Here is a 25,014-nt window from a genome sequence, read left to right on the forward strand (position 1 = left end):
ACTAGTATATTATATGCATTTTGAATGTAATTTGTAATATTTTCTTCTTCAGAGAGCTTATAAGCAATATGTGCTGGAGTGCCTGGCAGAATACCGTGTGAAGAAGATGCCATATGCAATCCAGCCTAAACTTTTTCCCAGTGGAAACAAAAAGGTATTTAATGTGTTTATTAAGTTATTCAATTTATTATAACTTGTTCATTTCACACAAATCTATATTTTTAGTACATATTTTTGTATTGTTGTAGTTTGGAAGAAGACATCTTGTCTTGTCATCCTCAGGTGGTGACTCCAGTGGTTTGGAACAAGCCGGATATCGAGAACTCAGTTCCACTGTGGATCATCATCTTGGCTATTCTGGCTGGTTTACTGCTTCTGGCTCTTCTCATATACATCTTATACAGAGTGAGTACTGCTGTGATATAAAAGAATCATAGCATGCTTTTGATCTGAAAGATCAATTAATGTGATTTTGTCTGTTCTCATTTATGTTTCCTGCATTTCTGAAATGTTTTTTTTTCTTGCAGTTGGGCTTCTTCAAACGAGCTGACCCTTACGGCACTGCCATGGAGAAAGCGGAACTCAAACCGCAGGCTGCCTCTGAGGCCTAAAAGACCACCAAAGCTACCAAAACCACAGTACCTGGCCATATGATTGCAACCGAGAATTGTGGTGGAATATGTAGAGTGGATTTAAAAAAAAAAAAAAAGCAGTTGAAGAGTTACAAGAAAGAAAGACTACTGGAACTCCACTGTGCTGCACTAGAGGAAGACAAAACTCCAAAGATCTCAAAGCCAAATGAATGTTTTCTTTTTCTATTTTTAATTTATGTCTTTTTTGCTGGCAGGGTTGGACTGTTATCAAATGGAACTTGTGTCAATGCATAAGGCTAACATTGGACTGTACAACAAAAAATGACTGCAGAAGAAATGCAGGCTACCGTCAACCTGCAGATGCAGGAAGATGGGTTTAATTTTATGGATTCTTGGTATGGATCATTTTGTTATTTCCCTGTAACTGCCTTATATTGGTGCTAATGATCTGATATGATTGCTGCCTCTGACAGGATATGGCCACATGTTGCTTGTGGCATCTAGGAGCTGTGAATTATGCCACCTGCTGAGGCCTGAAAGTATTCTGATATCTCCTAAACACATTTAATTGACAAAAAATTAGAAAACTGTTTATCTGCCTTTAGTAAAGGCAACATTACATCGACAAATATTTAACAACAAAACCTGTTTTAAAGCTCTGATTTCATAGCTAATTGTAATTCAATTCCTTTGCTAAAATTTAAGTAATTTTAAATCCCAACTATTCAGAGGTGCTGATTCTTGTCCAGTGCATGCTGGGATATGCTCCACCACTCCACAACTCCGGAAATTTAAAAAAAAAAATACATAGATGGACATTTCTCACCCGACCATGGAACTGATCTCTCTCTGCCTCAGGTTGGTGGACAGTGTCGGGTTAAGTTGTTTTTGCACTCAAAGGAAATCTACTGATATTATTCCAAAGACACCAAAGACTGACTGACCTTCCTTTGAGTTCTGAATTTGACTCCTACTGATCACTTTGTTTAAATCCTGTATGTTTGAGTCGAGAGTTACCAGTGCTGGCAATGTCATTGTTGTGTAGTCGACTGGGATGGGACTGGAATCACCACAGACCTGTGAAACCTCATGTAAGGCCTGAAGCAGTGTGGTGCTTCTGTCAAAACGCAGTGTTCTCAAGATTTAGTTTTATTTTTAATGTCATCACTCCTGCTTTGTTTGGATTGGGTTCATTCAAGATGGAAGCCTAAATGAAGCAAATTGTGCTTACGGTGGAGGAAATAAGCATATAATGATATATATTTTTTAAACTGAAGACATGACAATCAGCAATCCTGTAGCCTCGACAGTAGGCTGAAGGCAGAATGATTCTTTTTCAGCATAAAATGTGTGTTGCTGTGAGATACTGTATTTTTCTATTCTTTTTTTTTTTCCTTTTTTTTGTGTAAATGCTGCCCGTGCTTAAAATGAGAAGTAGCTGAAGCCATCCCACACCCAGAGGCTGCAGGGACGCAACATTAAAATGCCTCGTGTTGGTTTCTTTTGACATGTGCGTAAGTTTAATGTGTCCTTAATGTAAATACTTAGTGCTTGTCAGTTACCGTTACCAGTTGTGTGTGTTTACATGTATACATGCGAGATTTCATGAATACATGCATTTGTGTGGATGGTATATTTATGAATGTTTGTTTTTGTCTTATTACCTTTCCCACTGCCTAGTCCTTTTTATGCCAATCACATCAGTAGCTTGAGATAATTGAGCTTAACCAGTTCTGCGTTACTTTTCAAATTGATAGCATAAATACCTCTAACAAAGGGATGACAGCTAGGCACTGGGAACTACATGTTGTTTGGAAGTGCAATATTTATATTCACTCGTTTTAATATTACAGTGCTTTCTTTTGATTTATGTTTTGTTTGTGATTGATTTGTGATAAATCAGACCTTTACGTGTGAAGGTATGTGATGAACATGTAGCCAAATCCTTTGTTGGTGGTTCACTTGCTTTTTCTCACTAAGCAATATTTCAGGTGTGAAAGTTTTTGATTTTCAAGGATTTTTCCCACTTCATATGTACTCACCACTGCAGGACCTTTCTGATCTCACTTTTTGTAGCATAGATTTTCATAAAAATACAAGCACATTTCTGGTATGCTGAATTAGTTTGGTGATTTATGTGCTCTGGTGTTGCACCTGTCCAAACAGCATCATACTGACCGTCTGCAATGCATTTGTTTGCTTCATTAAATTCTCTTCATAAATCCTCTTGTAGTTGATACATACAATTTTCCAGATAGTCCACAAAATTTGCCTTTTGGAAAATTACTTTTATCCTAAAATGTAGTCAGTAGACATTTTTTTTTTTTTTTTTAAACGAAACACAGAAAATCATTATTTATAATGATGGGATCATTTTACTTCTTCCTCCTCAGTCACATCAGGAGAAAGCACTGGTTTCTTCATTTTGTTATTTACATGTCTTAGCCAGGACTTTCAAAAAGGTGTTGTAAATATTAATAAGATGGAGAATTGTGAATATCCTCACCCCATATTGGGGAGACCCTTTAATGTCAGGTGGAATGGGGGCTCTTTGAAGGTCAATTTTTACCTGTTACGGTTTGTACTTTAAATAAAATGATTCCTTTTTAAACATTTTTGTACTGTCATTAAATACACATTAGTGGGAAAATAATTTATTTAGAAAACAATATACGAAATTATGCATGTCAGTTAGTGCCAAACATGATCTGATACAATATATTTAATGTGAAAACACTTGTGCACTGACCTAAAGTGGTTAATTGTGGCACAGGTCTGTGTTCTTATGGCAGTTTTGTGGAATAAACAATGTGATTCTTCCACAGACAGCAGTATAAAAAAAACTTCACAAAATGAATTTTGACACCAAAGACAAGAATACTTCACTGTACATCATGTTGTAACATTTCCTTTTGAAGGGATCACTTGAAATATTTAGACACCAGTGTGACATAAGGCTTTCTGAATAACCACAAGTCCTGTCAACACAGAGTCAGGGCCACTGGAGCTCATTTCTGTGCACAGAGCCCATTTTCACTGTCAATGTTTTGCTGTGCAGAAAGCTTCTCCAGTAATGTCCAAACTCCTTAAGTAACAATGAATTTCCATGGGATGCTACATCTCCATAGGTCCAGTTCCCACCTCTAATTGAGAAGAGTTTGGAGGTTTTATTCCGTTATACAGAGTTCATTTTTCAGCTGTGATTTTGCTTCAGTTTCACAGTCCTTGCACATTTTCAGTCATATGTCCTAGCAATCGATTGTTCTCGATAGCTGCGTCAGCTTGCGCTGGTTGTCAATCACCTTCAGGTTTTGGATATAGTGCCGGATGTTTGTGGAAGTCCGCAGAGGAAAGGCGTGATCTGAATCTAGAAAAGATTAAAATCATGCCTGAAGTTTTTGTACTTTTGTACAAACAAGGTTAAACTGAACCTTCTATAGATCCTATGAAGAAAATATTAAAAACTGTCGAATGGCATTAGAGATGTGGCTTACATGTAGACAAGCGAGTAGCAGCGCCTTCCAGAAACATACGATCTGCCAGGCCTCTCTGTGGAGATGAAGGCACTGCAGAGGGAAAATAAAACATTATCTTACCTGATGTATGCACAAACCTGCATTGTATGTGTTTACTCCAACATGCATGTGAATTACTTCCAACTTTTCCTGAATGCATACAGTCTCAAAGGTATGAAGTCAGTGGGGCCGATCATTTTGCCGCCAAACTATCACTTACCATAAGGTTGGCTTCTGCATCCGCGAACGATTTTCACTGTTTTGGCAAGCATTCGCTACGACAAGGTGAGAAAAGGAAACTCTTCAAGTCAGTCTCTTACTGAGGATATGATTTGTAAGGAAACAATTACATAACAACATTTGAAAATAACTTTTCCATACCATTTTCTCAAAATTGACCAGTTTGTCTACGTAGTTTGCGTTTCCCTCATGGATAAATGTCATGTCTAGATATAGGAAGGGACAGAAGTAATTAGTATCTTAATAATAAGGACTTGCCAGTGGATTTGTGATTTACTGGTGTCTGTTACCTTTCAGCAGCAGAGGCATGAAGGGAATGTAAGGAGGACTGAGTTTAGCTATAGTCAGTCTGTACGCCCTGTGGTTGCGTGAAGGGTCCTAAAAGAATAAGCGAGCATAGAACAATGAGAACATTAGAAACCTTAAAGAAAATATATTGTTTAGGACATTTATAAAACTTATTCAAAGCTGAGTACATAGTGTAATTTACCATGAGTCTCTCAAGAGAACAGTAAATCCTTTTTGTCTTGCTGGGTATTCTCTGTATCAGACAAGCAAAAGATTGCAAAGTCAATTTTAAAGTATTTGTGTGTGGCAGAACATTTATTATTATTATGCCTGCTGCCTCAAGGGGGCTCTCACCTCCCAGGTCTTGTAAAGCCTCTGAATTGCACTGTTGCTTAAGCCAAACATCACAGCAAAGAATGAATTTAGATTCTTCTGCTCCTTTAATCTGTGATGGAGAGGACACATGACTGTAAATAAAGTGCAGTCCTTGAAGTGATGCTGGATGGATAAAGTTTAAGAGGGGGGGGGGGGGATAAAAGTAAGTACAAAGGTCCTGCCCGGATACTCGCAGTGACAATACCTGTATGATTACAATATGTGATATTAAGCAGGATATTAATGTTTTAAGACCATGCTAACTCTTCTAAATGTATACTATATACAAAAAAAGTCTTGGGCCGCACCTCAGTGGATAAAAAATGTGTTGGCCTGGATCTTTTAGTTTCAAAGAACAAAAATCTTAATGCTTCTGCTTACTGAGACATTTTGGACAATTCAATGGATGAATGTTGTGGTAACAGTTTGGTGAAAACCTGTTTCTGTTCCTGCATGACTGTGCTCCACTGCACAAAGCAATGTGCAGATATTTCACACATTTCTCTGTGAACCATAAATGCCAAACGTTTGCACCAAACCATCTGAGGTTTCAATCAACAAGTCTAAACTATGAGTTGCTTTCTGGTAAAGTAGATGCACCTATGGTATGACTCTGAAAGTCGTAGGTGACTTCCTTGTTGTGTCATTACATTACAATGTGACATTGACCTTGAGGCTGACGTCACTGAGATTTGAACTTCTTTGAGATTTATAGTAGATGCATCTATGGCATGAATCTCAAAATCCTACACTGCATCATTCTTGAGTTATCGCAACCATAAACTTGACTGTACACGCCGCCAAGGTGATGACAACACCCCATCAGCCTTTTAGGGCCGGGAAAAAGGCAAGACATGCGTGAGGTCAGTAGGTTTCACTGTTGAGATGCTTATTTGTTCAGTGGCCAACCTGCTTTGGCTAAATGTATGGTTTATGCAATTAATTCTTACACTGAAGCGATCTTGATAAACTTCTTGAGCAGCATAGCACGTTTCATGAGGTCTTCACATAGGCACAGCTCAGTCAGTACCCAGTGCTGCACCTCATTAAAGCGACGCACAAACCGCTCTAGGTTAGCCGTGATGGCTCCAGGGAATTTGTGGCGCCCAAAAATGTAGTAGACCAGCTCCACCTGGAGAGACACAGACAATGAGTCACAACCACTGGCATAATTTAAACACACCGTGAAACAAGCAGACAGGAAGTCTTTTGCAGGTATCTTTTGTTTCTTTAGAAATGTGAGGCATGCAGGAAATGACCCAAATAATCTGATGGCAAAGATGATACTGGTAGATAAAAGGCGGTAAAGCTTGAGAGTCATGCAAAGTTCTTTGTTGCACGAATGCTACTTTGAGCTTTGGTTACGTATGTCGGTGAGCAAATAAACAGCTATGGGCGTAGTGGCCATGAGATACAAAACACAACTACAAAGAGAAATCCACAACATTTAGAAAATGTAACAAAAACAAAAACAAATGCAGAACACTTCAGAACATGCATAAAGAATGTACAACAGGCAAATACACTGTTGAGAAACAAAAAGGCTTCAAAACCAAAAAGGAAATGCTGTTATAGGTTCCCTCGCCACCAAAACAGTCTTCTCCTTCCTGCATGGTTCTTTCTTCTTTCTCACTCCCGTCAGGCTGTGTTTGCTCAAAGGGGATTACCAGATCATTGTGTATCACTCTCTAATGTTGTAGGGCTTTTATCTTACAATATAAAGTACATAAAAATAGCATTTTTTGTAAAATATGCTATATAAATCAAATTCAATACTATTAAAGTTAATTACTAGTTAATACTCTAGTGTTCTGAAGCAGTTTTGAAGCAGTCGATTGGTAAAATCAAATGAAACATCAATCATAGCCGCCAAGTTACCTCGTGCATGGCAGTGAACAACTCCCAGTCATAATTGGTGAGCTCACTGGCAATGTCTTTAGAAGACATCTGTTCAAGGACGTCAGCGGTTCCTTGCTCTGGACCCTGCTGCTCCTTTAGAGGTGTCTGACAGAGAGAGAGAGAGAGACGGCGCAGTGGCAGAGAGAATGAAAATCATCAGGAACAATGTTGTTCAGGTGAACATTTAATGACTCGCCTTATGGTTGGGGATGCTGCTTTCAACAAAACCATAATATGAAAAACCATAATAAACAACAAACATATTTAGAATAGATCCCGTGAGTTAAATCCTCTCCTCATTTTATATGAAATATAATAGGATGATATTAATCGTTACTAGTTCGTGACCATGCTACAGTACTTTATGATGAAACTTGGCTGTGAGATGAAAATGACATGAGGCTTTTATTAGGTACATAAATGCAAAAATATAGGTTGTTTTAGGTTTGGCTGCTAGGTAGTTGCTATGAAACATAATGATATTGTGTATGATTCAGCTTTTGTGGCTATAAATGAGATGTTACTGTTACAAAATTAAATGATAGGATGTTTTCATAGGTGCTGTACGTGCATAAATGCAGAAAACAGATCCTTTTAGCCTGTTGATAGTTGGTTGCTAGGCAACATCATAATGTCTGACATAGATAACAACCGGTAGCAATATCTGATGTAGATAAAGGACATAGGATGTACCTGTCTTCCAAGTCTGGTTGCTCAACCCCTGATTGTGTAGGAGGAGTTGGTGGACAGACAGACAACGAGTTCATGTATTTTAATAAGTGTGTTTTAATCAACTAAATAGACCAAAAAATGGCAAAGAAGTTATGGAAAAAAACAAATCCTCACCAGTTGTTCCACTTCGCTGATTGTGCAGATGAACAGTCTCTCGTTGAGTCCCAGGGCGGTGTAGACCGCAGTAGCATCCAGCTTCAGCTGAGCTCTTTCTGTGCGCAGTCAAAGGAAACACAGTAATTTTCACCGTAATTTTAAAAAAGGAGAGCATTTAAAATTCTGTGAACACAGCATAGGTTTGATGACAAACAGAATTACTCATCTGTTAGTACATTAGTCTAGCAATCTACCAAAAACGGATTATTTTAATGAAAAATAAGTGTTGATTCTAGAAAACAAAACAAAAACATATGACTAATGCCTCCCACCTCCTGTGGAGTTCATTTTGATGAGGACATGATCTTCTCCAGCTTTTCCTAATGCTGACATTATCTCCTGTACAGATGTATTCACCGGCAGCATCGGAGTGAGAGCTTTGTTGTCTGGCCTGTAGATCTCATACAACACTAAATCAGAAGAGGACAGAAAATAAAATGTCACATCATGCTAATTTGGTGATTAATTTAAAGACTAATGGCGCCCGTTAAGTTACTGGATACTGAGATTGTTGTCCTTTATTGACATATTGCGTGACACACACATCACAAGCACTGATTCTAAACCCTTTTCCCAACATTTGCCATCATGGCCATTCACGTGTTCATTTAAACTAACTCTAACCTGGATATGGACTTCAGCTTAGCATTTAAAACATTTTTGACTAGTTTTACTATTCCATCAATCAATCGATTTTCCTGTAGACTCCTGGTGGAGCATAGGGCCGCAACAACACCACGCCAACGGACTGTTCTGGTGCGTTCTCTTCAGCTGGGTCCACGTCCTTCGGGCAGCCAGTCCAGTGCTTGCCTTGTGAAGTTGTCGGATGGTTTTCGGAGTGTGTGGCCTATCCAGCCCCATTTTCTCTACTTGATGCCTTGACCGACCAGGTTCTGGCTGGTTCTCTTCCACAGGTTCGTGTTCGAGATCTTCTCCGGCCATCTGATGTTAAGGATGTGTCGCAAGCACTTGCTGATGAAAATCTCTATCTTGCTGGTAATGGTGTTGGTCACCCGCCACGTCTCGGACCCATACAGGAGGACTGCTTTCACATTGGTGTTGAAGATGCGGATCTTGCCGCGCTTTCTATTCCATACCGCTATTTAATGCATATAGTGACCAAGTTGAACTTTATATTCAGTATTTTTAGTGAACATTAAACATGAACATCTAGCAAAACTGTTTATACTGTTTAGCTATATTTCAGAACAAATTTAGCCAGGTTTGATTTTGAAGTTGTTGGTAAAGATAGGTGTAAAAGTTTATTGTGTATGATTTGCCATCAATTTCAGTCGTTTCCTTTTTTTCATTTATTTAAATATCCCCCACTAGACGTCTATCCTTATTATGGGGATTTGGTTTTCTTGATTATTGTCAGCTGTAGTGTTTGAACTTTACTCACCTTTATCATGTGCTCTGATTGGTTGAACCCTCCCCACTGACTCCTCAAAGTTTGAAAACCAATCAAACTGGTGGTTCTGCCAATAATATAAAAGGCGACTCAGTGACACTTCAGTGACATTAAACTCTCTAATGGCAGTAGAAAGACATTTCTTAAAATGGATTTCTGATATAACACTCTGTCACACTTTTTGGCAAACATCCCAAAGGGTTTAAGCTCCAGTAGGACTTGTAGTATAAAGAAAAACTTTCACTTTGGCCTTTAGCCTCTGTCAGGGTTATCAAAAATATACTGCAGATACAACTTTAAATAGAACACATTTTAAGTAGAAAAGACAAGCTGTGATATATGTCTGGTATACATATCCATCAATCCACTCAAATGTGTATTTTTGGGGAGGAAATTTTATTTTTAGTAGAAAATTATTCAGCATACATATTCACCAATATATATAAGGCCAACTGGGCCTTATACCTTATGAGCCCCCCCTCAAAACAAATGAAATATGTCATGGCTGTGTCCAGGCAGGCAGGGATAGAGGACCCAAATGCAGACTCGAAAAGGGCAGATGTGAGCTTTAACAGCTTTATTGCTGGACACAAACTGAACTAAACCGAGAGATAAAAACATAAGCTAAACCGGTAAGGGAGACAGAACACACAGCTAGGGTGAGGGTACCATGCGACACTAAATACACACACTTGGTAACAAGGAAGTGGTGCACAGGAGGGCGACACACCTGAATCTAATTGCTCAAGGGAAACAAGACAGAATACACTAACCTGAGACACGGACCCTCAAAGTAAAACAGGAAACACACAGACAGACCCTCCAGACACAGACTCAGACACACGATACTGACTAGACAGGAAAGGTGGCACCACGGCAGGTACAGAGACACCGACCAGACACTAAACAGAGGGAGCACTGAGTACAGGGACATGAGGAGCACAGGAACCAAAACCTAAAGAACTAGAAATACAAAACAGAAATCAAACCCTAATATATATGAACCAAGATGAAACCAAAGACTAATAAAAAATAACAATACAAAATCCAAAACGCTGGGTCACTCACCCAGGACTGTGACAAAATATGGTAAAGGATTGATAACTGGTCTAAAACCATAGAAAACATACTATTAAAAAAGTGCTCAAATATGATCCAGTTAAGGAATACCTTAAGGAGTTGCTACTGTAAGAGAATTTTCTTGGGCATGATATCTCTGAAAATAGGCCAATTTTCTTTACTTAATGGGTTGTTCCTCATACTACAAGAGTTGCTGGAGCTTCAGCCTCTTAAGACATCTGCTCTTCTCCATGCACCTTTGAAGTAGGCGAAGTTGTGCCAGAAACCTGTACTTTGTTTCCACACACTCAATAACTTACCCTGCTCAGTGACTGATAGCCATTCTCCAACCTGAAAAAGTATAGAAGTATTAAAGTGTTAAATAGTATGCGAAGAATATCTATGACTTGTGAATTGTTAAGAAATATGAAACATGATCTGATAGTGCGTACACTTTTGTCCTCCTCCTTTCTCTGAAGTCCTTCAGCACGTTGAACAGTTGTGAATTCGCTGCCATATCTTTCTTTAATCTCTGTTTCAACCCCAACATTAAAATAAAAAACATACTTATACAAAAATCACACAGTGATATGTTTACAATTTTAATTTATGACTTTGAGGCTGAGATCTCACCTCCAGAAAGTCCAAGGCAATAGGGTCTTCTTTCAGGTGAAGGCCAAACAGTGCCACCCACTGGCCAACCAACTTTACTACTTTCTGTTTAATGTTGAGAACATAGGCAGTCTTCTCCTGCTCTGAGCCCTCAGCAAGCTGTGCCTGGTAAGTGCAATGTTGGTTAAGGGTATAACACATAAGACCTTAATTACAAAATAAAAACAACAACTATAACAATTTATTCTGGTAATAAAATGCACTGAGAATTACATTATATTACAAACATGCAGTATAATACAGCTTTGTTTGACTATAGTAATTCTCATAAACAACACTAGCTTCACTGTTGTCAGTATCAATGACACTGTAGGATATTGGTGCTGTAGTGCAGGACAGAGCTGGCTGGAGGGCATGAAGACTTTGTGTGTGAGCAGGAAGTCACTCACACAAGAATCTGCAGGGACACAATCATCACCATAATACAGTGATTACAAAGTAACTGACTTGGTCTGAACATTTTTTTTTCAACAACAGAAAACAGGCATCTGTAATCTTAACAGTGTCACCTATAGCATCATTTCCATTAGACTCCAACTTTATTGTTTCCAGTAGGTGTTCCAAGATTTTCTCAGGTGATCCTGACATAACTGTGTACCTGCAAAAAGCAAGACAGAAAAAACAAAACAAAGAATAACTTTCAAAACCTTGCGTTTGCCTTACATTGGTCCACATAAATAAAGCAATAAATTAATTAAAAAGTATTTGTTGTGTAAATGTTGACTGGTTATCTCCTCAAAAAGAAGAAGCACAAAAAGTCTCTTGACGTAATCATCGCATAGTTTGTCTAGCAGACTGTGTTTACAACACTTTGAAAGTTCTTAGCTGTATATCACAGCCGCGTAGACAATAGCGCTCTGTCTGTTTCAGATCATAGCTTTACTGTGTTTGCTTAAAACACTTCACCTTCCAGCACATCTCTAATTTCCACACCCCTCTTTTGCTCATGATGCTTTTACATGACGCTCCCTCATGTTATTAACTTTTGTGTACTCTCTCCCATACTTTGTTACGCTCTTGTCTATTTATGCTCTCCTTTTTTTTCTCTTTTCTTTCCCTCACCCCTCCACAGCCAGCTGATTGCTGCCCCTCCCCGAGCATAGTTCTGCTGGAGGTCTGTTCCTGTTAAAACTAAGTTATTCTTCTCCATAATCACCAAGTGCTCATGGGGGATCGTCTGATTGCTGGGTTTTCTCTCCAACATCAAAGGATCTCTACAATGCAGTATAAAGTGCCTTGAACTGTTTTGAATTGATTGCTATACTAATCAAATTCAATTCAAAACTTTGAGAGTACAAAAAGGGACTGAATGTTCAGAGAATAAATGTTCTTTTCAATTGTGTAGATTTACAAGTAAAGAGAAGAAAGTGGTTTAAACGTAATCTAAATAAGAGTCCTGCATCAACTTAATTGACCTTCATACTTGATAAAGTGGTTCAAGACTGATAACAAGTCACTCAGAAAGGCAGGGTTAAAGTCCGCCTATTATATGAGTGTTAGGTAATACTCTATTAATAAACAGTTAATCACATCTTTAAAAAAGATTTATGTAATCATCACTTATTGTCAGCAGCAGTGTTACTAATTAACTGCAGTATTTTATAGAAGTTAGTAGGTCAGAGTCGCTTACTTGCTGCTGTTCCCTGCTCCTCCTTGTTCAGTCGAGTCTGCACTCTTTTCCAACACCAGCACAGTCTTCCCGTGCTCTTCCAGTCGCACTGTATTAGCCTCCACGTCCTGAAGGACAGGGAAGAATGACAACCAGTTTGAAAAGTTATTTGAAAATTTGCGTGAATCTCACATCTCTTAAATTGTCACATGGGGCTACATGTGTTCAGCAAGCACCCGATGTCTGACAGACAACTTCTGGTGATAAAAATGCAGTAAGAGGAAATCCAACAAACCTTGAGGATCCTTATGAAGTCCTGTTTATCAACACGAAGGAAATGACAATTGTCCTCTCGCAAGATGATGGTGGCGGCTCGAGGTTGCTCATTTAGCAAAGCTAGTTGCCCAAAATCCTCACCTTCATGTAGAGTAGTCACCAGACCCTACATGCACACAATACTCTGAGCTATACAGCATACTTGAAATCAATTGCAACGTGTTTTATTAGAGACAGTGGGTTTTATTAATTTGGAACCACTGGCTTTACCTTCCCATGCGTGATCACATTTACAGAGCCTTTCCAGATGATGTACCAAGAGGTTCCTTTATCCCCTTGACTGAACACTATATTGAAAAACAAGCAGAAAGAAACCACATCAGTCAGTCATATATCTCTCTAACCATTACAACTCCTAGAAGATCACACCTTGAGAGCACCTTCCTTAAAAGTACTTTGTTAAATATGGCTTTAACATTAAAGAAATGGGTAGGATTGAAGAGAAAAAAGACCTGATGATCTTCTTACCCGCAGTAAACAAAGAAATAAATTATAACATTAGACGGTCTAAATAGTCTTAATCTTATTTTCTGGAAATGATGAATGTTTCACAGAAAAAGATGCTATTTTCTGTGCATAAGAGCAGTATTATAGTGTGATTCAGCAACACAATGAAGCTGTGTAAACTCACAGACTGTTCCAGCTTTGGCATGTGATTCAAAGACCAGCACTGCTGCCAGCTCCTTACGCACCTACAGGCACAGCAGGACAAGAACAGACAGAAGCGCACTGATACCTTCTGCTATCATTGCTGTAAATGGGTTTTTCTTGATTTTCACTTTCATATTTCCAGTGTATTTTTAACATTTCTTTCATGTGGCATAAAATACAAAAGAAAAATATTATAGTTGATGTATGCAAGTAGAATACTGCCTTTTAAAAATATATATATTTTAATAAAATATATCAGATCAAATCCATGGTTAACTATCACGAAAACAGTTCACATTAAAAAAAAAAATCAATATGAAGAGCCTTTAAAAATGTTAGGGGAGTTTATAGAGACTGACTGAAGAGGAGAGATGAGCGGCAGCTTTGACGTGGAGCAGCTCCTCGTAGATAACCTCCAAGTCCTCGGGACTCCTCTGACTGGGGCTGTAAAAAAAAGGAAAGAAGAAGAACATAATAAGCCAAACAAAACAAAATACAGTAACTTTGCTAGCACCTTGAACTTGTTGTAAGAAGCTTTCTGACAATACAGGTTATCATGAAGAAATGCTCATGTAACAACTAAACCAACTGACCATTTACGTAGAATCATAGTGAGCAGAGCATCAGGACCAAGCTGAGACAGCAGAGACAGAGCTTCCTGTAGTTCATCCTCTGAATCCTTCTCATTCAATATGTGGTTAAGTCCAAACTGGGAGTCTTGGAAGCGATAGAACTGTGTGTCCTTGTCGAGGAAATTCAACTCATGTTTCACTTTGATTGAGACAAAACACAGAAGAGAAAATAAAACCCTTAAAATAAAATGCAAGAATGCGGTTAGACAACTCCAACACACACATTGGTTTAGAAACAACACAACAGAGGCAGATGAGTAAATTTTTAGATAAGTTTTATGCCGGTCATTTATAAAACTTTAGATAAATGGAAATAAATGCAAATGCTTTCTGAGTGAGTTCCTTCATTTGATGATGAAGCATTTCTGTCCTGATTGGAGTGGTCTCTTCCAGGAAGACAGTGTCTCATCCAAAGAGCTTAAGTGGTTAGTGAACACTTGACTGACTGAAATAACAACGCAAAACAAATGTCATGGTAGACTCGGTCACCAGATTTCAAGATAGTCAAGCATGTCTGGGACATTTCTAAGTGCTGCCAAAAGCCTTATCATCAGAATACATGAAAAGTAATTTGTTTGGACATTATTCCACATTCATCTTTACAAGAAGCCCTAAATTCACCCAACACATGACAAGTATCCTTCCTATTTTTCATCAAAATACTAAATTTTTCAAAAGTTAGCTCTTCAGTTCTTACCATGGAGAAGTATTCCCTCATCCACTAAGACCTGCCATATTCCCACTGCCTGACTTCTTGATTGGAGGCCTTCATTTTGGGTCATCAGCCAGTCAACAAGGTCCTTACCGGAGCAACATTGCCTATGAGAGAAATTTGCATGTAATTTAGAGACACTGTTACTTTTAATCATGAGCTAAATCACATCGCCAGAATAGGTACCTGTATGTTTTGAGGTGATGCTTTCTATCTCGGATCAGACCAGGGTTCTTCTCAATCATGACACTATACACTGATCTGGCTGCCTTCACCACGCGATCTGAGAGAAACTTGATAAACATGAAAGATAGGTGAAGTGACTAAATCATAAGGGTGTTGTGTTTTTTATAAACACAATTTCTGCCAATTTTTGAGATGGCGAAAGGCCGAAGTCAGCAAAAGAAACGAGTGTTTGTGAAAGTGAGGAAGACCATTTCCCCCTCAGTTTTGAACAATGTTGTGTGTGGAGACTTCTGTAGGTGTTGGAGTAATGGAGTGTTTTGTGGGGGTTGCATAGGTGTCAAAGTGTAATGGAGTGTGTGTGGGGGTTGCACAGAGGTGAAGAGGTGTTAAAGATGCAAACTTAAATGCTCTGAGACTTTCCAGCTTCTGACTCTGGCCAGCACAGAGCAACAACAAACTGTATGACAACTCTGAACTAGTTTCCCTTTAACCTGCTTTGATGTCCCCATCACTCATTCACAACAGCGCACACACACACACACACACACACACACACACACACACACACACACACACACACACACACACACACACACACACACACACACACACAGTCCTGTTTTCATATCTTAGTGGGGACATCCCATTGACATAATGCTTTCCCTAGCCGCCTACCCTAACCCTAACAATCAAAAATGAATGTCTGAACCTAACCATAACCTAACTGTAACTCTGACACTAAAACCACATTTTGAGTCTCAAAAATGCCTTTAAACTCATGGGGACAGGCATTTTGTCCCTGTAAGGGTTGTTATGGGGACAAACAGACCACACACACACGCACACACAAACACACACCCAGACACACACACACACACACACACACACCATAATATAATGGGTTGCATTAACCTAGACCATAACTTTAACCTAAACCCAAATCTTCAAATTTAGTGAGATTATGGGGGCTTTCTTTTTGTCCCTATAGTCCCAACAATATTGGTAATACAAATACACATAGCTGCACATAACACACTGAGGTCAGGTTTGAACTCACAAAGACCTGCACACAAGGGTGCACAACCTGCCAGCCACTCATGCAGAGGCAAAGCTTACGTAACAAGAATGTGCTTTGTTTGTGGCTGAAATTCAGCTCTCCAATTTTAGACCTTCTCATGCTTTATGCTCTGTATTTTGAACATAAAAGAATTGATTTAAACTACCACCCAATGATATTTACTGTCTCAATGACTGACAGTCGCACAAACTTTAATTCTGCGCCTCCCTGGTTGACTCCCACAGGTCTTGTGATTACATGCTTGACACAGGCTGTGGATTTTCCCCTAGACACTGTTGTTTGTCTAAGGTGGTGACCTGGAGATTCACACAAAATCCAACACGGATTACTTCCTATATTCTTCTCTTAAGAATGCAATGCAAAGAAGCCAGCAACAGAAACTACTTTCTGTCTCCTGCAGGTTTCTGCAATTCATTCAGGATGTAAAAACACCTACTGTTTGACTTATCTGCTGACATCATGCCTCGATGACTCCAACACAGCCCCTGGTTTTCCCTATTTAAAGTGGGCCATAACACATCCTTGGTAAATCCAAGTTCACACAAAGTTGTTAATTCTAATTTAAAATTGCAATTAGCAGCTGCGGGCACAGTGTACACTTTAACCTATCGCCCTGACACTAGACTCTTCCCAGACCTGACATCAACAGAGTAAATGCGTCCCGAGGCCTCTGCTGTGCCCTGCTGAAGTTAGTGTGTCGTGAGGTCACTTGTATTCCCAGAGGCCCATTTTCCCATGGGGCTCCTGCAGTCACATTCTCACGCCTGTCAACTCCCAACTTATTTTCTTGATGAGGCGACTTTCCATTACCTAACTCATTCCTTACAAAAACAACATCAAAAGCCATACATCACTGTGAGCCCTCTGCTGCTGACTATATGTGGTTGAGTCTGCTTCCTGAACTAGGCCATCTAATCCCATTATCTGAGAACTACAACACACATGTAACTGTTTCTAGTGAGTGAAATTAAAGAGCAAACATTTTTCCCACAGGTGTGCCAGTCAATGACACAGAGTACAACACACACTCAGCCCGTGCATAGCAACCGGCAGTGATGTATATGCCATCTATAACAGTTGGACAGGCGGCCATAATATATTCATGACAGGGCACTGTACTGTTGTTTAGGTCATTAGGTGATTTATGACTGAATATGTATAGTATAATACTCACGTGATCCATACTGGATCATACTCAAATTGTCAAGGAAATTATTCTAATCTGTGATTATAAATTATTACAGCCAATTTATGCAGGGCCAGGCAAAGAACAGCTGTTCTATAGGTTGTACAGTTTACTCAGACATGCTAGATGCTTGAGAAAAGCTTGTAATAGTCTTTATCACAGCTCAATTGGATTACCTTTTCTCTGTCTTATCCTTTTTGACTTAAATCTGATTGCGACTAAAACCATTAGTCATGCTCTTTTAAAATGTTTAATTTCACGCCTTTGTCTCATTCAGCGGAATATTGATGAGTGCAGCAATCACTGCATGTCTCCTTTGTAGGCGAGACATTTCTCTACTTTCTCTTTGACCTCAGTGGGTTGTGTTGTGTGAGAAGCACAGAGTGAGTTGACAAGCAGCTTCGTCTTTGGGCCGATTTTTACCCCTCTCTTTCTCTGTGAGAAAAAACAACAACGCCACACTTCTGCAGCAAACATATATACCGCAAACATGGGTAAAAACGTACGGTAGAAAAAAAAAAAGCTTTTCAGAGATTACAGACAGATTTCCGTTTCCATTTCATGTTTAAATCGGAAAATGTTGGAGCACAATCAAACCTTGCTTATTAAAAACACAAATCCTGTACAGTGCTATCATAATGTATGATGCTCACTACTGACTTTTAGAATCGGGAGCCAACACTTGCTAAGCAACAATAACAAAAAACCCCCAATGAGGTTAGCAACACATGTCTCCTGCAGATTCAGTTGCTCTGTCCTCCCTTTGTGTCTTTACAAACCCGAAAATATTCACAGGGTTGATTATTTACCCATATGGAAAAGATATATCTTATAAAGTTTGTATCTGTCTTGTGTGAAACTTGTATTAAAAGCAAACAAGAGTGAAAACAGATATAAGATCCCTTGAAAAATTATATAAATGAAACTTACTATACTCTCTGTACTGCTTTCTACCTTTTCTGTCGCAGGGAGACCACTGAACCTAAACAGAAGCCACTTTCCCTGTCAATTCTTCTTATCAGGGTTTTAAAGGTTCACTACTTGGCATGCTGTTGAAGAAGCTGAGATAAAGCAACGTGAGGGGCCTGGACTGAGTTAGGTAGGACTCAGGAGAGTGGGGAGGGTCAATTTATTGTGGGCCTCTGAGTGCTCTTTAGACTCCTTATGACTGCTTGCCCCTGCAAGGAATGTGTTTTTTTAAAACTCGGTTGAGTAGTAATGCAGGATATTATAAACAACAAAAGAACAAGTTCAGCAGTTTGAGAGGATGCAAGCTCTGCAACTCTGAATTATACTGGAGGTCAGTAAAACTAAAGCCACCAGTGCAGTGAAACCTGTCAAAGGCTAACTAGAGTTTAATCGGCTAATTAGTGACAACCAACAATAGATCTCACATGTGCTTAAATTATCTTTCAGGACGGGGGTGAAGGTGTTTACACTCTGCTTTAAATCTTACCTCTGCTCTCACATTGTGGTTCTCCTTATGGTCAGAGTGAGAGTCTCAAAGCACCACTGAAATGCTGTTAAATGTTAGCATACATACCTGCTTTATAGTGTCCTTTGAATTCAGAGCCTCTGGCAGTGGAGTCTGGGAGAAACAGAAAGACATACTTTATCCCCAGTGAACCGTTTCTCCATATCTAAAACCTCTAAAATAAAGAAAATAAATTGCTCGGGAGCAGCATTCCACAGGAACTAGCTGGGCTGGTTGTTGATGACAATCTTGTTGTAGCTAGTCTGAAAAAAACACAACCAAGCTGGACCATCGAGATAGAACGGAAAATTGTTTTCTTTTCTTTGGTATGAAGGTCACTACAGATGCATTATCTCAACCTGTGATGTGCCATTGTCTCCAACATGGTGTGGGTGGTTGTCAAGTGGGAGGAAAGAGTATTTAGACCTCGGCAACAGAAGGTACATGGTTAAACTCTGTGAATTTCGTTAAAGCAAATATTTGCTTTAAACAGCAGACTATCCTTTCATGTAAAACGAAATTGAACCTGAACATTTAAAGATTAATACTGAAGCAGCTGCCACAGGTAGACAATATTAATGTTTTTTCGTTACACTCTTGAAATGCTCACTTAAAAGAGTCAAATCATTGCTATCTCTAACGTCCTACCATGTAAAAATATTCAACATTCCCACGTTTGTACTTTGACCGAAGTCAGACTTCCCCTTTGTTGCTTAGATTTTATGTTTTTATGACCATCTTGTGGCTGGTGTTGTCTGTCTGTATTCCCAAGGTAATTGGGTTCAGTGTAACTAATTGAAAATATAAAGGACACACTACGTTTCAACTTGCCTCACAGTTCTAATAATGTACTAGTGTCACTTTAACACAAATCTCTCTCTTTCTACTGAATTGATGGATTGTAAGAGTTGTAACTAAACAAAAAAAGGTAAATATGCAGAGCACTCACGTGACATATAAGACACGTAAACAAACAGTAGCTGATGTGATTTTTCACATCGGTGATAGACATCGGTTTCTCTGCTTCTACTGCAGACACACTTTGTGGCATGTTTTATTTGGCCTGCTGTACAGGCAGCTACATCATGTGATATTAGCCCGAATGGACCACAATTTAGCTTTTAACCCAATTGCCACTGAATGGCAGTAACTCCATGAAACCTTATGCATAGCATAGCTAATTTATGAGCCAATCAAAGCAAATGTGCTTCGTAAGTTAAAAACATGTGGAGAACATTTCAATATCTGTTAGACAGACACACTTAGGAACCCTTATGTATGTGAGGTATTTTTTCTGCATTGTGTCCACGTGTCAGCACTGGTATGCAGGAGCAAGAAGTCCAGGAGGGATGCTGCAAATGATGACAGCAAAATGAGCTCAGCTGTGCTCTTATCTGCCTCATGTGCTCAGAGAAAGAATTAGCTTAACCTTCAGGGCTTATTACTAACAACACACGACAATGAATAGAAAGATTGGATATCACTCTACTGCCAAACAACTAAACAGCTTTGAGTAAAACCAAATACAGCATACAGGCTTGCTATTACCTGTTACAGAGTCAGATTCCACTAATGTGCTGGTATAGCACAAACAATATTTGAAATGCACAATGCGCAATGTGAATGCATGCATTTGTCAATTTTTAGCATGTTTTCAAGTTGTGTAATTTGTCAGCTGTAAGATATCCCTCGGTTTTATCCGGTTCAGCGATACTTCTGACGTTCAAAAAAAGATTGATACTTTTATCCTTCTAGATTAATTAAGCGGTTTGGGTGTTGTACATCATAGTGTTATGGTAAAAAAATCCAAAGCTGTTGCTGTTCATGCAGAACTTTTAACTAGTTCACAGAAGTATGACATTGATATTTGGCTGGTAAAAGCAGGCAGTTTGGGACACAGTCTCTGCACGTTATCTTTGGCCTCCTGATACTTACAAATCAGGTAAATTTAGAAGACTCTCAGCGCTGTTATGTGTCTTCCCGTGACCTGGAAACTAAAACCTCCCTCATTTTGCATTCTTCTACAAACTCTTCTGTAAACTGAGCAAGGGTGTTTCAGGGAACGTGAACAATAAACAATGCACTATTTATAACCCGGGGTAAATAATAATAATGAAATATGCTTTGTTACCTTCCTGTGTCACCACAGCCAACTGCTACAACAATAGAGGAACCTGCTTCAGTCTACTTGGAAGCGTTCCTGAATATCTACAAAATGCAGAGACTCCAGCTGATTTACATAGTAAAGGCTGAGCTAATTTTATTTATTGTGTATATGACTAAAACAGCTGCTTAAATGGATGACATTCCATCTATTTTCCCGGAATCAACTGATGATATGTTTTCAAAAACTAAGACAGTGGCAAGAAATGCCACCACAGTCAGCCACAACCAAAAGAGGAGGGTTCACACTCCTTGGTCTGTTTAATAGCCAAAACATCAACATTAATAACAATGAAAACAAGCTAAAATAATAATTCAGAGGGAATTTTGAAAAGTTAGACTCATGAAAATGCTGATGTCAATTAATTTGCTCTAACTAACTAATTTGTAGGCTTGTTAGCTGCGATTGTTTCTGCTGTGGTTTCTATAATGAGGCTAGTATACTGAGAAAGTACAGCTGGGAAAACAAGTAAACAGAGCAGTAAAGGCAGCATAGTGACATCAAATAAACAGAGAAGTGCCACAAAACTGGGCTGTACTCAGTTACATGTACTGTTCACACAACCACACATTTTGCTCCCAGATCTTCAGGAATGTTCTGTCACTTTTCCATCTTTCCTATTTCAGCACCAAATCTCGAAGCTTACTTGCAACGTAAAGGATACTTTTAGGGCCTTTTAGGCAACATGTGTCAGACATTTAAGAGATACCAAATTATGATTACAGTCTTTTACCCTCGCAGTAGCTCTACCAGCAGTGATTTTATATGAACTAAAGCAAGAAAGCAAATGACATCTTGGGATCCCTATTTTGTGCCAACACCTCAAATTTATAAGCTTTTTATGTTATTTTATTTTTTCTTAATGAATGCTAAGCCCTTAAGTCGTGTTACTTTGGAAATGAACGGATCAATACAAAAAGATAGAGAATTGTGATGCCATCGTAGTCATCATTCTCATCTCTTCTTATCCGCATATTGTGACACCATGCAGTAAAAGCAATTCTTGCTTATGTTCCATAAAATATTCCGCAGTGGTTTCGCTTAAGTAAATGTATAAATATTAAAGAGGCATACCCAGCTGATGCCCCGTATTGTCTGTTTTTCCACCGAGCGGCGGTCCGGGAACACTTGGTAATTGTGAGTCCGAAAGAGATGCATCTTGTTTCGGATCAAAACAACCGACAAACAAGTTTCCCAGTCAGAAGATCTGCAGCTCGGCAGCTCTACACATTATTCACGGCACAGTAATCTGGATAGCCCCGTCTCACACTCATTACTGCACAGCGGCGACTCAACACGGCGACAATGTGAACTCATAACTCCGCATTTTGTCCTCCTAGTAATTCCAGGCAGGTCCTGCATCAAACTCAGATCTTGCTGCCTCATTGAGGTCGAGTCGTGTACTGTTCAGCCATCCCTCGCGGCACAGGCGCACTGTTGCTGAGTTGCGTGTGTGCGCACTTTGGCTTTTCAAAAGAAACTGCATCAGAGAGACTGCCTCTTCTGGCAGTTTTACCACCTAATTAAAAACGGTGTTTGACGTACTTATCTTGACCTCGTGTGTGTGCATGTGGAACCTTAACAATTTGTCCTTCTGTTAAAACACGTCAGCGAGTAGACACATATGATGTGTATATTTCAACTCAAATTCACTCTTGAAGGCTAGAGATGAAATTTTCAAAGATGTCAAACCTTACTCAAACAAGTCTTAGTCAAACAAGTAACTTGCTAAAAATGTGCACTCTTTCTGTAAAATAACTGGCTTATTTGTTACAAATTTGCATCATTTCTTGGCTGAACTGTTAAAAAAAAATGGGTGAATCCACACAAACATTGGGGTCAGGGGTATTAAAGGAGGTATAATGTTGCATGAAGGTACTATATAATAAAGTTTGTTTAGTACAGTAGTTCAGGAAAACACATAAGCTGCAGCACGTTGTATAGACCACACACTTATCAGGTTATCCAGCTGCCTGGCTCAACTGGGTCTGTAGGCAAAGATAAACTGCTTCAAGGGCAGAAAGTAATTTAGGTTTGAGGACAACACTTAATGCGTTTATGCAGTTCTAGTTCACAGGTGTTTTTCCTTTTGTGTTGAAGTGTTATGTCCCCATTAAAGCTTTATGAAATCATAAAATTCATAACAGGTGTTCAGTTTTGAATGGATTTTTCAATATTTCTTCCTGTGATTCAAACCTTACACCTGTAGTTCACACTTTTGGCTTTTTTGTGTTCGTTTATAGATGCAGGTGACTTACGTCCCCCAACTCTGGTGTACGCCGCCTTGGTGGAAAACTGCTGTTTCTGATGTAGTTCTCCATCAAGAAAACACCTTGAACAAAATCTGTGTGAAGAAAAAAAAAACAGCATAATAATTTTATTCTTTAACAGTCGAGAAAGTAAAATGGGAAGGTAGCGTTTTCCCTTGTCAGTTAATAGCAAAACAAGCAGATGTAAATTTGCGATGTCTTACATAAGGACAAGGAGACCCTTTTAAAAACTTAATTTCCCATGTTCTGTTATAACAGGATCATGTCTGTGTGCTGCAGGCTGGAAAAGTTATGCAAGAATTGTTTAAATCCCAGCTATTGTTCTAGTGCAGGGCAGCCCTTCCTGTACTGACCTCAGTGTCTGAGTCACTTTGCCAAACCTTTCCACAACACACACTGACCAGAGCATCCATGTTTTCCATGCTTGGCTGCAATTTGAGCTGTGTGTTCAAACCGCCTCTTTTGTATGTTTTTATTAAAAGCCCAGCACCTGTTGCTGACCTTTACTGTAGACATTACTGCTTCCATCTTGGAACCCTGTTACATAATCGTGTGGTAAGTGAACGGTGGCTCTTGGAGTACAGAAAACTGTACTTTAAAAGGTACCGTGAGGCACATTTGCTGCAAATGTTCAGAAAAAAGAATGATTTCTTACCATGTTTAGACCTCCTTCGAGTCATGACAACACTCCAATCTTAGAAGTAGCCAAGCAATCAAACCCAACCAAACAGAAAGTACCGCTGAAGTTTAGTCGATAAATTTTGTGTTCTCTGACTAAACTGTGTGTTTCTCTGTGTCTTGAAAATGGCTCAGAGGGGCTCTCTGATGCCACATAAAGAATGTTCACAACCAAGGAATCCGGTTTTCCTTCTTATGACCTCCTGGGGGAATTTAAAAACAATAGTTTAGCTGATAAGGAAGAGCATATTGCTACAGTCTGGTTGATAGCATCTGAAAAAGTGACTGTCTTGATTGTCTTCTGTAAATAGCAGCATATTACTGGGAAAACATTCTTTCAGGGGATTGATGTTTTGCACCAAATATCAAAAGACCTAAGCTACACTTAGACTATGATCAGCTTTCACCCTGAAAACCCTAAAAAATTCAGCAGTGGCGATTTCTTTCTGGCCCTGGGATTGAAATTAAATCTTATTAACTCGTTTGGAGATTTAGGTGACCTTGTTTTAGCACCAGAGAATAGAACCAGCAAAAAGCTCCAAGTTTCAAGGTAGACTGAATTTAGACTGTTGACACCTTGAACTCTTATGGACCCAGGTCTGCATTGCGCATCACATTCCAGGCTGGCATTTTGAAAATAAATGCTGCCCCCTATTGATGATGCACACGCCCTGCAAAGCAATTCACAGGGTATTTAGAAATTGAGCAACTCGCTGATCAGTTTCTTATAAAGAATGCTCAAAATGAAACAAAAAAAAAAATGCAAGCATTAGTTATAGAATGTTATAGACTTAATTTTATTACACCATCAAACTATAATGGATTGTTTTATGTGCAGCGCTTCTCTCTGTGTTTCTGTCTCTAAAGTTGTATTTATTTGTGTGCGTGTGTTTCTATTTAGATCCTTCGGGAATGGGAGTGGGATTTCCTGCAACACACCCATGGAATGTACTTTGCCAGCAGTCTTTGTTGTGACTGTCTAGTGTCTCTTCATACACACACACACATAAACACACACATGTGCGTGCACATACACACATTTTCCTTCCTTTATCCAAGCCAGTTAGCAGTGACAGGGAAATACATGTTTGATCTGTT

General features: G+C 39.2%; 2 protein-coding genes across 2 annotated transcripts in view; one reads left to right on the forward strand and one right to left on the reverse strand.

The window, feature by feature from the left end:
• Window positions 1-3,179, forward strand: part of itga5 (integrin, alpha 5 (fibronectin receptor, alpha polypeptide)) — a 32,881-nt gene extending 29,702 nt beyond the window's left edge. Inside the window, exons 28-30 of the mRNA XM_006794056.3 lie at window positions 53-154; window positions 283-405; window positions 528-3,179. Coding sequence (XP_006794119.2) covers window positions 53-154; window positions 283-405; window positions 528-611 — 309 coding nt within the window. The 3' untranslated portion in view covers window positions 612-3,179. The remainder of the gene's footprint in view (window positions 1-52; window positions 155-282; window positions 406-527) is intronic.
• A 52-nt stretch (window positions 3,180-3,231) lies between these two features.
• On the reverse strand, window positions 3,232-22,435 carry rapgef3 (Rap guanine nucleotide exchange factor (GEF) 3). Its single transcript, XM_006794057.3, has 27 exons — window positions 22,043-22,435; window positions 18,874-18,918; window positions 15,067-15,173; window positions 14,866-14,987; window positions 14,130-14,307; window positions 13,896-13,980; window positions 13,517-13,577; window positions 13,096-13,172; window positions 12,845-12,991; window positions 12,571-12,677; window positions 11,450-11,538; window positions 11,259-11,337; window positions 10,902-11,052; window positions 10,721-10,800; window positions 10,589-10,619; window positions 9,201-9,276; window positions 8,071-8,208; window positions 7,757-7,854; window positions 6,890-7,015; window positions 5,962-6,143; window positions 4,991-5,081; window positions 4,839-4,889; window positions 4,639-4,726; window positions 4,490-4,554; window positions 4,329-4,383; window positions 4,088-4,159; window positions 3,232-3,960 (listed from the first exon to the last, which is right to left on the reverse strand). The coding sequence occupies exons 1-27, from the start codon at window positions 22,124-22,126 to the stop codon at window positions 3,842-3,844; spliced, it is 2,604 nt and encodes an 867-aa protein (XP_006794120.2). The 5' UTR covers window positions 22,127-22,435; the 3' UTR covers window positions 3,232-3,841.
• Window positions 22,436-25,014: the final 2,579 nt, after the last annotated feature.

This window comes from Neolamprologus brichardi, chromosome 20, assembly GCF_056152115.1.
Source record: "Neolamprologus brichardi isolate AB-2024 chromosome 20, ASM5615211v1, whole genome shotgun sequence".
Lineage (NCBI taxonomy): Eukaryota > Metazoa > Chordata > Actinopteri > Cichliformes > Cichlidae > Neolamprologus > Neolamprologus brichardi.